General features: G+C 41.0%; 1 protein-coding gene across 1 annotated transcript in view; it reads right to left on the reverse strand.

Moving 5' to 3' along the window:
- The window catches only part of TSPAN13 (tetraspanin 13), a 33,995-nt gene extending 18,465 nt beyond the window's left edge, over positions 1 to 15,530 (reverse strand). Inside the window, exon 1 of the mRNA XM_024767061.1 lies at positions 15,206 to 15,530. Coding sequence (XP_024622829.1) covers positions 15,206 to 15,268 — 63 coding nt within the window. The 5' untranslated portion in view covers positions 15,269 to 15,530. The remainder of the gene's footprint in view (positions 1 to 15,205) is intronic.
- Positions 15,531 to 15,604: the final 74 nt, after the last annotated feature.

The following is a 15,604-nucleotide window of genomic DNA, read 5'->3' on the forward strand; positions in this document are numbered from 1 at the left end:
TGGTTAAAGAAACACTCTTAAACAAGACCCCCCAAAAGCACATATAATACAAATATGTCATTTACTACATACAAGAAGTATTCAAAATGTTTTACATTTATTAACTAATTCAGTCTTCTCAACAACCCTAAGAGGTAGGTAGTACTATTGCCTCCATTTTCCAGATGGGGGAAGTTGTGCACAGAGATGTTAAGAAATTAGCTCAAGGTTACACAGCAAGGAAGGGATAGAACTGTGATATGAATCCATGTTCTAACCCACCAAACTATACCTCACATTAAAATTTTAAATTCTATATGATAAAAAAAAACAGAAAAATGTCAGATATGCCTAGGACTAGAAGATATTTCCAGCACAGAAGTATATATTAAAGAACACTTACAAATCAATTTAAAAGGACAAAAAGCACACTGAAAAGTGGTCAATGGTAATGAGAGGCAGTTCACTGAAGAAGAATCCAAAAGGCCAATAAACAAATGAAAGATGTTAGATCTCATTATATATCAGGAAAGCAAAAATTAGAACAATGAGGTACTCACTAGTGAACCTCAGAGTGGATCTCACATTCACTAGATTGGCAAACATTAAGCCTGATGACACGAGGATGCAGAGAACCTAGAACTCACATTCCAGTAGAAGTGTCAACTGTTGCAGGCACTTTACAGAACAATTTGGCAGCACCTCAAAAAGTTACAGATACGTGTCTCTTACTAACCCAGCAATTCTGCTTCTAGGTTAATATCCAAGAAAAATGCCCATGTCCCCAGCCAGACATACATGTATCAGGATTTTACTGCAGCCTTGGTTGTAACAGTAAAAAATGTAAAACAACCTCAAACACCATGACTAGGGAATTCACATATTAAATCTATCAATTCCAAACATAAAAATGAAACAAATTGTATAAATATTGATAAAACAGACCATTTACATAAGTTTTCAAACACAAAAACTACACTTTAGGACTTCCCTGGTGGCGCAGTAGTTGAGAGTCCGCCTGCCGATGCAGGAGACACAGGTTCGTGCCCCGGTCCGGGAAATTTCCACATGCCGCGGAGCGGCTGGGCCCGTGAACCATGGCCGCTGAGCCTGCGCTCCGCAACGGGAGAGGCCACAACAGTGAGAGGCCCGCATACCGCAAAAAAAAAAAAAAAAAAATCCCCCTGCCAATGAAGGGGACACAGGTTCGAGCCCTGGTCCGGGAAGATCGCACATGCCATGGAGCAACTAAGCCCACAAGCCACAGCTACTGAGCCCACACGCTGCAACTACTGAAGCCCATGCGCCTAGAGCCCGTGCTCCACAACAAGAGAAGCCACTGCAATGAGAAGCCCGAGCACAGCAAGGAAGAGTAGCCCCTGCTCTTGGCAACCAGAGAAAGCCCACGCGCAGCAACGAAGACCCAACGCAGCCAAAAATAAATTATTTTTTAAAAAAACCACTATATTTTCTCTCTGGTTGATTACCAGATCAAATTTTCATATATAAACATGCATAGAAATGACGTATGTTGATTTTAGGATAGTGAGTATGATACTTTTGGTGGGGATTGGGAAAGGGAACAGAGAGGGGCCCTTTATAACTTTGAACCTCTTAAGAAGAGACATAGCAAAACACTGGCATTTGTGAAATCAGGCTGTTGGGATCACATGAGTCCACCATATTACTTTCTGTGCATATAAAGCATTTCCAAGTTACAAGTAGCCTGAAAATGTAACAACCCTTTTCTTACTGGAACACCAATACTAAACTCTTCCGCTTTGCTTTCATCTGTAAATCTGTCCAACTTGCCTCATCCAGCCTTTTTTCCCACAATTCCCCAAACATGGCTACTCGCATCAAGATATTCTCATTTGTCTCTCAAATATTTCACATTAATTCCCAACTGTGCATCTCCAGGTACTGCCCACATTCTCCCCTACAATTTGCACCCACTTAAGAAAAAGGAAAGCTTTCAAATGAAGGTGGTAGAGACCTGAAGACAGTAGGCAGTAATGCACTGATTCTCCACTTGTTTATAACAGAAAGTGAAGCTCTAGGTCTGTCATACTTGGGTAGACTCACATATGCATCTTGACACCACCCATCACCTCCTTCTGGTACCCGACTCCTAAATACACATTCTCATTTGTAATGTAGAAGAGAACATGATTTAACTGTCCAATCAAAAACAAATTTTGCATTTATTACCACAACAGAGAAACTGTCCAAACATAAACTTACTTAAGTGACTCAATTTTATGATAAACCCCCAAAATATGTTTGGGTTTTTTTAAACATTTATTTATTTATGGCTGCATTGGGTCTTCATTGCTTCATGCGGGCTTTCTCTAGTTGCGGTGAGTGGGCGCTACTCTTCCTTGCGGTGCGCAGGCTGCTCATTGCAGTGGCTTCTCTTGTTGTGGAGCACGGGCTCTAGGCATGCGGGCTTCAGTAGTTTTGGCACAGGGGCTCAGTAGTTGTGGTTCGCGGGCTCTAGACCACAGGCTCAGACGTCGTGGCGCACTGGCTTAGTTGCTCCGCGGCATGTGGGATCTTCCCGGACCAGGGCTCGATCCCGTGTCCCCTGCATTGGCAGGTGGATTCTTAACCACTGCACCACCAGGGAAGCCCTGTTTGGTTTTTTTAATAAAGCAAAATTGAAAACAACATAAATGTTTTTGGGTGTGACTGCTGTCTCTAACACACTGTAACAAAAATCCCCAAGTACTCATAATTAACTTTTTAAATTAGAAACAACACCTAAAGTTTTATGATATGCCTCTAATTAGATCTGATTATCAGTGTTTCTTTAACTTTTACTAAGAAGGAGCCTTTTAAAGGTAATAATGAAGCAATTTATTTCTGAATAGTGGTAATTGTATGTTATGGTTGGTTTTTAATTTTGAAGAGAATGGGATTATGTGACGTCTTCCAAATGAGTGATATACAAATTATGGATTCCAATAAGATTCTAACTGTATAATTAAAAAGCCTGCTTGTAACTAGAACCTGGTAGACAAAGAAACTGCATGAATTTTTTGTGTAATAATAACAACAGTTTCCTTATGAGACCAATGGTAATAGAAAGTAAATTTAGACCTATGACAAATAGTTTCCTTCCTTTGGGAGACAGAAGGCTGATAAAAACAAATTATGGATCTGTTAACTTGTTGATAGCAATGTTATTTATGAACAGGAAGCACCAACCTTTCCTGTTCTCTCTTTAAAACAAAGAAAAGTGAACCATACAAAAAAGAGCTTTTGAAAGAGACAGTACAAAAGCTAAAATTTATGAAAAGCCACACCAAGGCAAGATTATAAAAGTGTCTACAACTGGTATTGCTTCCCCAAGCAAATCCTTAAAAAAGGAGGTGGTGGCAAAACCATTAGTGCGCACATGGATAGATTCTTTTTTTTAAAAAATGTATTTATTTTTATTTTTGGCTGCATCGGGTCTTAGTTGCGCGGGATCTTTCATTGTGGCACCCTGGCTTCTCTCTACTTGAGGCTCGTGGGCTCAGTAGTTGTAGTGCGTGGGCTTAGTTGCCCCGTGCCATGAGGGATCTTAGTTCCCCGACCAGGGATCGAACCCGCATCCCCTGCATTGGAAGGCGAATTCTTAACCACTGGACTGCCAGGGAAATCCCACAGATTCTGATGAAGGAGGGCACTAGCGGCACAAAGCTATCTGGCCAGTGACCCTAACCGAGTCCCCTCATTTTATAGGTGATAAATCAGAGTAGCAAAATGACATACCCAATGACACAGGCAGAACTGTGGCAACCTTTCTGTTTGGTGCATTTTTTTCTTCCTGTAGGACCATATCATAGTGCCTAGCAACATAGTTAAGTAATTTTTAACATCGAGATATAATAGTAAAGACAATATTATAATGCATAAGAAACTGTAGTTCTTGCTTTGTAGCCCGATTGATATAGGTTTGATTAGCGTCTCCTTGACTTACTCCCTATGAGATCTGGTTGCACAGTCATGTAGAAACGAACAATAAGGTCCTCACTCATACAACTTTGCTATTAGTTAACTACCAAATCCTTGCTTATTCATTTTGTGCTTATTTTTCTTTCACCCGACCTAGAAAATTTGTCACATATGCCAACATTCATACACAAGCACACAGTGCATTGCCTGGAGTAGGGGAGCAAGAAATCCTAGTCGGGATGCACAGTCTTTATCTCTGAGATCACTCTAGCAAATAAAATTATTCAAAACTAATAAACATGTATTTACGCACTTTTTGGATCAACTACACACAATGCCACTCCAGAAGAAAGAAAAGAAGTGTTGTGCATAATGTTCTTTACAATCTAGCTTAAGTAGGTGTTGAACAATTAAACCACTACAGTAGGCCTTTCAAATGATGGAGTTGCTAGAACATTCTAGAATTAGGAATAGAAGATTCAAATTCCTACTCAGAGGACAAATGATCTCTGTAGGGGACATACGGTGTTTTTACAACCCAGCACATACATTTCTTATAAAACCCATAATCACAGCGTCTCACTGGCCCCCTCTAACCACTGCCAGCAGCAATCATGGTTGCTCATCCTCCTACACACAGTGACTGGTTCATGGGTTGGGTCCATAAACCAACAGGGTTAATTAGTATGTCCCATATGATCATACAGGAATATTGAAAGAGAAAAAAAGGGTTCCTCTGGTATAGCAAGCCATAAGGACAATTAAAATTGATTCTGTCAGTGGCCATCTTGCACATGGGAAGTTCTGGCCTCAAAAAGAATCTATGCAGAGGCAAGCTGGGCTGAGAAGTGGATAGAAGGAACAAGAGAGTTCTGACCTTTTCTGAGCCCCTTGATCCAGCCATACTTGATGATCCAACTATTGAATCTCCCAATTATATCTTTCTAAGAGTTTGTGCTATCTTGCCAACACATTCTTTTACGTTCATTTATAACTTATAAAGAATTCTGGTCAACGCAAGCTTCATCTTGCAAGTGTTTATCGTAACATTTTTAATACTTGCAAACTTGCAGTGACCCTGTCTACCTTCCCCACTGGGACCACCTTCCCCGCCTAGACTAACTCTAAATACTTCACTTTGTCAATGGGCTTTTACAAAACAGGAGCACTCCCTTTTAGCCTAAAAGACCTCCCTGAAACTTTTTATTCTAAGGACCAAACGAGAAGGGACTCAATGAGCCAGAGAAATGTCCTAGGCCATCTCCCTCCTGCAAACACCCTCCCCAGGCTTACCAAATTGAACTCCAGCCTCAATTTTACTGCTGAGCAGGTCGGTGGTTGCCTGCAAATTGGGAGCAAAGGTTATGTGCCAGGAGAGAGGGATTATAAAGGAGGATAAGGAAACTTTGGGGGTTGATATGTTCAAGGTCGTGAAAGCAATGATGGCTTCACAGGTGTATATATGTGTCACAACTTTATCAAATTTATACTTTAAATATGTGCAGCTTATTGTATGTCATTAATACTTCAATAGAACTAACACACACACACACACACACACACACACACACACACACACACACACACACACACAGAGAGAGAGAGAGCTTTATGAGGAAAAGCATTTTACAGCATTATCCTTCTTCCAGCAGGGAACAAATCCTAATGCCTAGGGTTGCAGATGTAATTGGGTGACAAAGAAGAAAGTCACATACCAAGGATGGTAGGGCAGGATAATTGGGACCTTGATAACATGCTTGCATTGTGCACCTTCTCTAGATTACCTACTTCTAGACATCTTGCTACATGAAAATAATAGAGCTTACTATTTGAAGCAGCAGTAGCTGGGTTTCTCTTACCAGCAGCTGGACTCTATTCCTAATATGGTAGTCTTTGATGGTCTTTAACTTAAAGCCAATTGATCAGGTGATTCCCATGCCGGCTATCTTTTGTTTCTAATCTCAGAATAAAGTCCAAATACCAGGCTGACAAATCCAAGAATGCGAAGGGCCTGGCTTACCTCTCAAGGTAACTCATTAGCCACTATTCCCCACCTCCAGTCATACTTTGAATTCTTCTAATGAGCCCTCTACACTTTGAGAGCCATACAGTCAAAGCACATGTTGATCTGATATTCCTAGCATGTGGCTAAGTGCCTGGTACAGAAGAGGTACTCAAAATACACTGCAGACATAAAGAGCTCATGATCTTGTTCATTATGCTTTAGGGATAGGAAAATGCTTATTCCCTAACGTAATCAATATTTGGGGTGAAGAAATCCAGCCTCGTGTGTTCCAGATTATTCTTTCTCTATATAACCTATAAAAGAGAGTTTCATTCTTTCACCAAATATCCACCACATTGCAGAAACAACATGCAAAGAGAGACCTGAATCATTTCTAGAGCAGCTACACTTTTTGAGCATCCAAATTCTACCAGGGTAAGTGAATTGCTTTGAGGACGAAAGAGGAATGTAGAACTTTGAAAAAACTGGATGCGATTCTGCAGTTAAATCATTCACAAATGTTTTGTCAGCACTAAAGCAAGAGAAGACGTGATGATAGTGGAGCGTAAGAAACTTAAAACAGTAATAAGATTTACAAAGACTATACCACCAAAATGTAACGCAGCATCCACCGATACATTAAAAACTAAGGCCCCAGACCTCTCCATGCTTCAACAGTCATAAGAGTAATTACACGTGACACTGAACTCTCCCTCTGAACTTCTGCCTAATGTGAACAATTGAAGAACAATTCAGTGATTATGAAGCAAGTGTTTCTCTGATACCAAACATCTGGATGGAAATTTGAAAATTCTGTAAATAATCTGGATACTGCTAAATATCCAGACATTTAGTGTTGAAACCAAGACTGCAGTTCTTCGTCTCATTTTCATTCCTCAAGTGATACAAGGAAGGCTCATGTGCTGTTGTCACATATTTTTCTTCTCTATGTTCTCCTTGGTGCCAAGCAGATTGCTTTATACTTACAAGGCACAGAATACATAATATATAATATCTGCTGGGAAGAAATTATATAAAGAGAATCAAAAGTAAGGCATCCTGACTTGCCATTTTCCAAGGATAACTGGTTTGAGGTAGCACTCACAGTTGCCAACGAAGTTTCAACCCCACCCTACGTCTTCCTTCTTCGGAGCAGTTTTGGGAGAGAAGACGTGGAATTATGGGCAAAACAGCCCTGCACTGCCTCCTTCTTTCAATCAACTAAATGTCAACCATATGGCAAGGCTGTGCTGGGCATTCAGGAAAGCCGGAGTGATTGGGACACGGTCCTTACTGTTGAGGGACATATAGTCTATCATATGACAAAATAAAAGGGTAATTGCTTTTTTCAGTGACTTCTTCATTGATCAACTTAAGAATCATAACTTAGTCCTCATCTTACTTACCAGCATTTGACACAGATGTTCAACTCTGCCTCCTTAAAATGACGTGCATTTGGCTTCTAAGACACCCACCTCTACCAGGTTTTCCTCCTACCTGACAGGCCATTGCTTCTCAGGCTCCTTGGCTGGTTCCTCCTTGTCTCCGAAAACTGTTATTATAAGAGTGTCCTGGGCTTCCCTGGTGGCGCAGTGGTAGAGTGTCCGCCTGCCGATGCAGGGGACACGGGTTCGTGCCCCAGTCCAGGAGGATCCCACATGCTGCAGAGCGGCTGGGCCCGTGAGCCATGGCTGCTGAGCCTGCGCGTCCGGAGCCTGTGCTCCGCAACGGGAGAGGCCACAACAGTGAGAGGCCAACGTATCACAAAAAAAAAAAAAAAGAAAAGGAGTGTCCTTGGTTCAGTTCACAGATCACTGCCCTTCTCTACCTATCCTCACTAACTGGTTGATTTCATCTAGTAGCAATTCTAAATACCACTCTCTACAATGATGGCTCCCTGAATTTCAACCTCCAGCTATTCCTCGCCCCTGAACTCCACTGTTATTAGACTACCTGCCATCTGACATCTCCACTTGGGTATCTGATTGGCATCACATCTAATACTGAACCTCTTATGTTCCTTCCAAAGCCTGTTCCACCCAGTCTCCCCATTCCCATTAATAGCAGATTCAGCAAGCCAGTTGTTTAGGCCATAAACCACAAGTAATCTGTGACTGGTCTCTCTCACACCCCATTCTCATCTATCAGGAAATTATGTTGGCACCACCTTCAAAATACACCCAAAATCTGACCATTTCTCTTACTTCCATTGCTATCATATTGGTCCAAACCTCCATCATCTTTGCTTAAATTACTGCAGTAGCCTTACAGGTGATCTCACTGTTTCTACTTTTGCCATCTATAATCTATTTTCAATTCAGGAGCCAGACAAACGTTTAAATGAAAATCAGGCCCAAAGCCACCAATGGCTCCCCATTTCCCTTGGTGTAAAAGTTCAGTTCCTTCAATCTGGGTCCCAGAAAGTCTCTGGCTCATTTCCAACCACTCCACCCACAGCTTGCTCACTCGGTCCCAGCCACAGGCGTCCTCTCTGTCCCTTGCATAAATCAGAAATACTCCTTCAGGATCTTCTCAAAGGCCGTTCCCTCCACTGACTTTTTCCAGATGTCTGTCCTTCATCTCTTTCAAGTTTTTGTTCCACTGCTATCTTACCGAGAAGGCTAACCCTGACCACCACACATAAAAATATGCCCTTATCCTCCCCTACCCCCCCACACTGCCCCACTGTGCTTCAGCCTTCTTACTCCATTTTTCTCCATAGCATTTTACCTTCTACCATGATGTATAACTTATTTGCTTATTTGCTTATCATCTACCTTCCTCCCCAAACGTAAGATCCATGAACGCAGGACCTTTTGGTTTGTTTCGCTTACTGCTGCTGTTGCTTAATTAATATTATTGGAATGAATAAAAGAAAAATTATTTGGGTTCGTCTTAACATTTATGTTAGACTAATAATAATAAATTAGACTAATAATATAAAGAACCCTATCCAACAATGATTCTAGTACAATTTTACGGAAAGCTGATTTGTTCACGGGAAAGGTTACAGGAAAACCTCAGATGCATAGGAGAGCTTGGCCAACAATGGGAGAGAAAAGAGAAAAGAGTATTTCAAGAAACATATTAGACTCTACAGTAGACAGATAAAAGCAATTCCTATTTATTATTTTTAACCCAACGCTAATTTTCATGTCTTAAAATATTTGGCTGCCTTCTAGATTTAATTTTGATCAAATTATCCTGTTTATGCAAGCTTTCATTAGGTATGTTTTAACCTCTGGTGAAAAGGGAACAGCCAATTCTGCGAATTCCATTCAAGAAGTATTTAGAAAGTATAAGCTCTGTGCTAAAAAAAAAAAAAAAAATGCTACAAACCAAAGGATGCAACAAAGAGAAAGCTATGATCTCCGCCAAGAAACGGTGGATAGTCTAGCTGGGGAAAAAGCAAACACAAAGCAATCTATAGTATGGAGCATTGGTATGGTTAATGGCAAAGACAGAGTAAAATAAAATCTTACAACACTGACTCTCAGCCCTCACTGTAATTTAGAATTAGCTAGGAAGATTTTTAAAAGGGGTTTTTTTAACCAAAAAAATCACATGCCTCTCCCTCTCTCTGAATACTGATTGAATTAGTCTGGGGTGGCACTCAAGTAGTAAGACTGATTCCCAAGTGAAAATTTAAGGAAACAATTCTCTCTGACTTAAGAAACGGGAGGTTTTATTTGAGTAGTTTTCAAAGACAGAACAAGGTATTATAGGTCAAGAGCAGAGGATCAGCAAAGACAGGCAACAAAGGGCAAAATGTCTGGGGAACCCTCTGTGGCTGAAATATATGAAGACATGCACACGGGAAGAGCGGATGGTGAAAGATCTTAAATGGCATGCTAAGGAATTCGGGTTTATTCTCTGAGAGTTTTCATCCACTATTACAAGTGCATTATTCATTTTACAGTGATAGGATAATATGGAGGAACAATTCAGGTGAAATGTGATAAGAAGGAAGACGAACTAAACCTAGCCTGTCTTCACCAGTAATTCATATGTGTTTGAGGTGATGATGGCCCACTTTTAAACTACCTAAAACTGTATGCAAATTAAACCACTGAGATGTTCAAATCTCACTTTTCAAACGTAGGCTGAAATACAATTATTCCCCTAATAAATTTGCTTTCTTTCTAAAAGCCTCTTAATTATGTTGTTAAACTTTGTGAAAGAAAATGACCTCATTTCAAGTAAGAAATGACATAAATAGCACATTTCGGTAACTGTTTTAAAATCAAAAGTTGGGAAATTTCACAAACATATTTGGCACAAAGGCCGACTATGAACACCAGCTCAACAGCATCACGTGAAAATTCCAGGTTCTGTAAACAGTGAATCATTTTTAAATTCAAAATCCAAGTAAATATTCAGCAACCACTTAAATATTTTAAATTCATTCAGTAGTTTGAACAAGGGCTGAGAAATAACATAAGCCTAACCACATATTAAATAAGAATAATTTGAAAAATAATGATCAGAATTTTGAAAAATGTCAAATATAATAATTTGAAGGCAATTACAAAAGTAGATTTTTTTTCTTTGTATGAAGTATTAGTGTTTTTCATTTATTTTGGAGTAGAAACTGAACAAACTTATACTTTTCCAGCCTTCTAATGACCAGAATAGGACTTTTAAAAATGTACAGGAAAATCATTCCAGATTTATACTCACCATACCTCAGTCATTTTTTTCTTACAACTGAAAGATTAATATTACTGCTTTGAGGGTATGAACTCTTGCCCCCGTAGGGCCTGCTTGAGTTAACACCAGCCTGTAAGTGTTAGAAATCCCAGTAGCTTGAAAACCTTTCCATTGTAACTTACAGGTTTGTAATTCAGAAATTTAAAATAATTCAACTTTTTCCACGAAGCTGTAACAACTTGCTCTTTTTTCTATAGCACATTCAAAGCATTTATCCACATTCTCTCCTTTTATCCTAACAACTCCACAAGGGAAGAATGAAAAATATCATCACCAGTTTATAAATGAAAAAAGTGAAACTCAGATGGAGACGTTTGCCCAAGGTTAAATTCCAAGCAAGCTGTACAGTTGGTATTCAAATTTAGGTTTTCTTCCGAAACCCAGCTGTTTTTCTTTCCATAGACTGTACAGATATATATATACATACATACATATATATATACATACATACATATATATATATTTATCTGCTATGTTTTACCTATTTTAAGACAACCTCAATTTCAGACGCAAATAAACATATGTCTTAAAATGAATGTAAATTGGTATAATTTTTGACTGCATGGAGATTTTTTCCCCAAAGCAACCCAAGATATAGAAAAAATATTGCAAAAAACCAACAGAAGCAAACTTAGATTTTAGAAGAATAAATACAGAATAAGAAGCAAAACTGAAACTTCTGAAATGACCCTTATTTAAAGACCATGAGTTATATTCTGTTCCTTACGTTCTTAATTAAAACTATTCATACACACACACACACATACATATAAACAGCAGTCGATTCCTAGAAGTTTTTTTTCTCTGCTTAAGAAGCACAAGGAGACATATGCAAAACGTTACATATTTTAATATAACACTTATTTCATACCTTCTAAAATTCCCCACAAATCACTAGGAATAATTAAAGTTATTTTTCACTTTTTTGAAATACTTTCAATCAAAATTATTTTAAAATAAGCGATTAAAAATAAAATAGACCGTTTTCCCAAAGCAGTTTTCACTTGTGTTTATATCCTGAACAGTATCAAAAAGACCAAGCTATTTCCACACTTCCTCAATTCAATCATGCCTTCTTCTCCAACCCACAAAGACCTACCCTAGTCCTAAATTTTGTGGCACCTAAAGTCAGTCCTTCCCTTATACAATATTAATTTTTCCACTCCATAAATCCCCACTAGATCCTGTCTTCACAGAGGAGGTACTTGCCTTTGTATGTGTTTATTATTTCCCACAGTTCTCAGCAGAATGCACACAGTAAGCAAATGTTTATTGACTGAAGAAAGCTCTTGAGATCATATGTAGAGAAGATAGTGAATGAAAAAGAGGCTTCATAAGGCATGTTGATTTCAAAAGCCCAGTTTGGTTCACTGCTGTATTCCCAGACTGAGAACAGTGCCTTGCACACAGTAGACACTCAATAAATATTTGTTGAGTGAAGAAACATTCAGTTTCTATAAATGTAGGAAGTTCTAGAGCAAGTCACTCTCTTTTGTTTAACATCATGAAAGTGCATAAAGAAACCATAGCTTCTCCCTTTCCTCCTGTATCTATAAACTGTTGATATTCACTACACTAACGTAAAGTTGTTTATTACTAGGGATTCTATTAATTAAAACAACCAAACCATAACCAACAACAAAAATCAGCCCCACCTTTGGCTAGTGATCAAAAATCCATGACAAGTTTGGGGGATGTTCCATCCAACCTATTTTAATGACATGCTTTCTGGACTGGTCATGAATTCTGCCCTAATCTCAAGGTCATAAGCAGGCCACCTGAGCATGTGGACAGTTAGGCTGCCCTAAGTTCCTCAAGAAAATGCTTCAAGGCAAGAGTGATGACTCAAAGCAGACCATGGCCTTTACACCTACCACGCCCATATGCAATCCTGGATTTACTAACACTTTTAGAAATAATCTCAGATCCAATCCCACAACTTTGAGCTTATTTCGGAGGCAGCGACCCAGGTGGGATTGGAACCTATAAAGGGTCCTCCTATTCATGCCTTAAAAATAAATGTCTCCCAAGTCTTCAGCCTTAACCCTTCCCCCAACCACTTGACATTTCCCATCTTAAAATGTTGAGGTGAAACCAGGGAAGATACAGAATCTAAATAATAGCAATGGCACATTTTCATCATCTATTTAAGTCCTGGTTCAATGTTTACCTTTCATTCATTTCCAGTTTAAACTGCTGAACTCATCTAAACTTGTTCATAATGTATAAGCAGTAGACAGTAATTCATTTTAAGAAATATCCTTTTTCTAAAAAGCCTTAGGGCTTCCCTGGTGGTGCAGTGGTTAAGAATCCGCCTGCCAATGCAGGGGACACGTGTTCGAGCCCTGGTCCCGAGCAACTAAGCCCGTGTGCCACAACGACTGAGCCTGCACTCTGGAGCCCGCGAGCCACAACTACTGAAGCCCGCAGGCATAGAGCCCGTGCTCCGCAACAAGAGAAGCCACCGCAATGAGAAGCCCGCGCACCGCACAAAGAGTAGCCCCTGCTCGCTGCAACTAGAGAAAGCCCACGGGCAGCAACGAAGACCAAACACAGCCAAAAATAAATAAATAAATAAATTTTAAAAAAAATAAAAAGGTTTAGATTTAAAAGGGCCAACCATCTTTACAGTCCTGTGAATTTCCAATTAATTTTTACTACAGTGCTATTAAAATCAATAGAATACACTCTGAAGGTCAATCATTTAGAACAGATATAAAAGTCTTATATAATATGCTCCTTCAGAGTTACCTTTCTCTTTGCTTTCCTAATACACAAGAGATTCAAGCAGAAATGACATATCTCAAAAGCAACAGAACCAGATTTAAAAATAACTTGCCTTTAGAAAAAAATATATATACGGCATATTAATCTATATAGACCTCCTCAGTGACGTAAGTATGCAACGCAGACATTCTACTGTGTGTAAGCAGATACTATAAGGTTAAATGTCTGGCAAACAGGTAGCTAAATCATGAGGGGGAGGGGCAGAAGTCAGCATAAAATGGGGAATGTGAAGTTCTAAACAGGCCATTCATGCTAACAAAAGAAAATACCTGGAGAATTGGTCAGCTTTTACTTAATAAATAATCAATGTGATAGGCATGTTCAGGTGAGACAAAGGTGGATTCTCATCTGAAACTTGACATGGCTCTCCGATTACAAGTACCTGAATCACCAGGTGGTCTAGAATTTTTCCCAAATCTAGGATTAGTGACATGTTGATTAGATTCCTACTAACTAGTCAGAAAGACATACTTTTTACAGGTTTATGTCTTGCTTTCAAAGCTTTGCAACCCTGTTCACCTACAAGGGAACAGTAATGCTAAAAGGACCCAGCCTCTCCCTCCTGCTGGGGACCACAGGCAGACTCCACACTCCAAGGATGTAACCTAAGCTTGCACAGATGGCCTAGCTCTCTGCTAATGCACAGGAGCTGGGCTTGTTTTCAGGGTGGGTGCTGCAAAACAAACCCAGGTGTATTTATAGACAGGAGCAAGACTATGATGGAGGGATGATGACAGAAGATGAAGTTTCTTCTGCATGGTAAAGAAGCCTGTGGAAAGATCTGGATCCCACAGCCCGGGTTCCACTTCTTGACTCGCCAACTATCAACTATGTAAAGTTATTAAAGCCCTTTTCGGTCTATTATCTTACGTATAAAATTTAGACAATGCCCCTTGCCTCGGATGATTGTCAGAAAAAGGAAAGTGTATGTAAAATCTGGGATGTGGTAGGCCATTGGTAAACGGCAATCTACTCTTCCATTCTCCTGTTCACCCTGAATTGCCCCTCAAAAATTACAAACATACACTGCAGGGTTAAAACTAAAAAGCCCAAGCTGGTTGGCAGGGAAAGAAACAACCTGGGTGGAGGCTCGCTTATTTACTGGAGAATTTAGCTTAAAATGGATTTAGGATAATGATAAGAGGGGAGATACATGGAAAAAGCATCAGGTATAAGCAAAACTTCCCCGCCAAGTCCCGCTCCCCGCAAAAAGGCATTCCTTTATGTAAGCACGAAACAAACTTCGGAAGCTGCGGATATCCTGTGAATCTACACGGTGGCCTCAATTAAAATCACAGGCGCACGTAGAGCTAAACACGACGCACACCATCCATATGCCGCCTTGTCAGTTTCAGATCACGCTATTTTTGCAAAACTGTCCTCAAACCCAAGGCGGCTCCCGCCTCCAAATCCGCCCCAGATGGATTTGGGAGCCAAGAGCGAGTTGCAGAAGGTATAAGGATGGGAAAGTGGAGAGGTCTGGTCAAATAACTGAAAAACAAGGCGGTGGGTGAGGGGGCGGGGTAGAGCAATGGGGAAGAGACGCGGCCAGTGAGCCAGAAAGACGGCGGCTTCACAATGAAAGGAAAAGACTGCGACAGTCGCCGGCTCCTGGTCCCCGGCGGGGACGGATGGCGAGGCCGGGCGGGGGAGGCCAGAGCGTGGGAAGACAGAAAGGGGGTGCGGGATGAAGTGAGAGTCATTGGCCAGACAGGGAAGTCACGGAGCACCCGAACAGGTGCAAAGCCCCCAGGCGGGGAGGAATGGGCTCGGGATACTCACGGTGTAGAGTAGGTTGAGCGCGCACAGGCAGTTCTTGGAACACGCGAAGCCCCCGCAAACCATCTTGGAGCCTGAGGTTCCCGGCAACTGCAGGTAAAGTCTGGCTCCGGCGGAGCCTCCAGGCAGCCTCTTTGTCCTTGCCTTCGGGGCCTGACCGAGGCGACGCAGCAGCGGAGACGCGGTGGGGAGCCCGGGGCTTGGGCAGTGGCTGCAGCGCGCGTCGCGCCCGCGGCGGTTCCTACCCGCTCTGGAACCTGCGGCCGCAGCAGCTGAAGACAGAGTCGGAGCCCGAGCCCCGCCCAGACCCCCGCCTCGCCCCGCGCGCTGATTGGCCGCCGGCGGGGAACAAAGGTAGAAATATGCAAATAAATGCGCTCAGCTAGCTGGGATCCGGGAGGG

Source organism: Neophocaena asiaeorientalis, unplaced genomic scaffold, assembly GCF_003031525.2.
Source record: "Neophocaena asiaeorientalis asiaeorientalis breed wild unplaced genomic scaffold, Neophocaena_asiaeorientalis_V1.1 scaffold70, whole genome shotgun sequence".
Taxonomy (NCBI): Eukaryota; Metazoa; Chordata; class Mammalia; order Artiodactyla; family Phocoenidae; genus Neophocaena; species Neophocaena asiaeorientalis.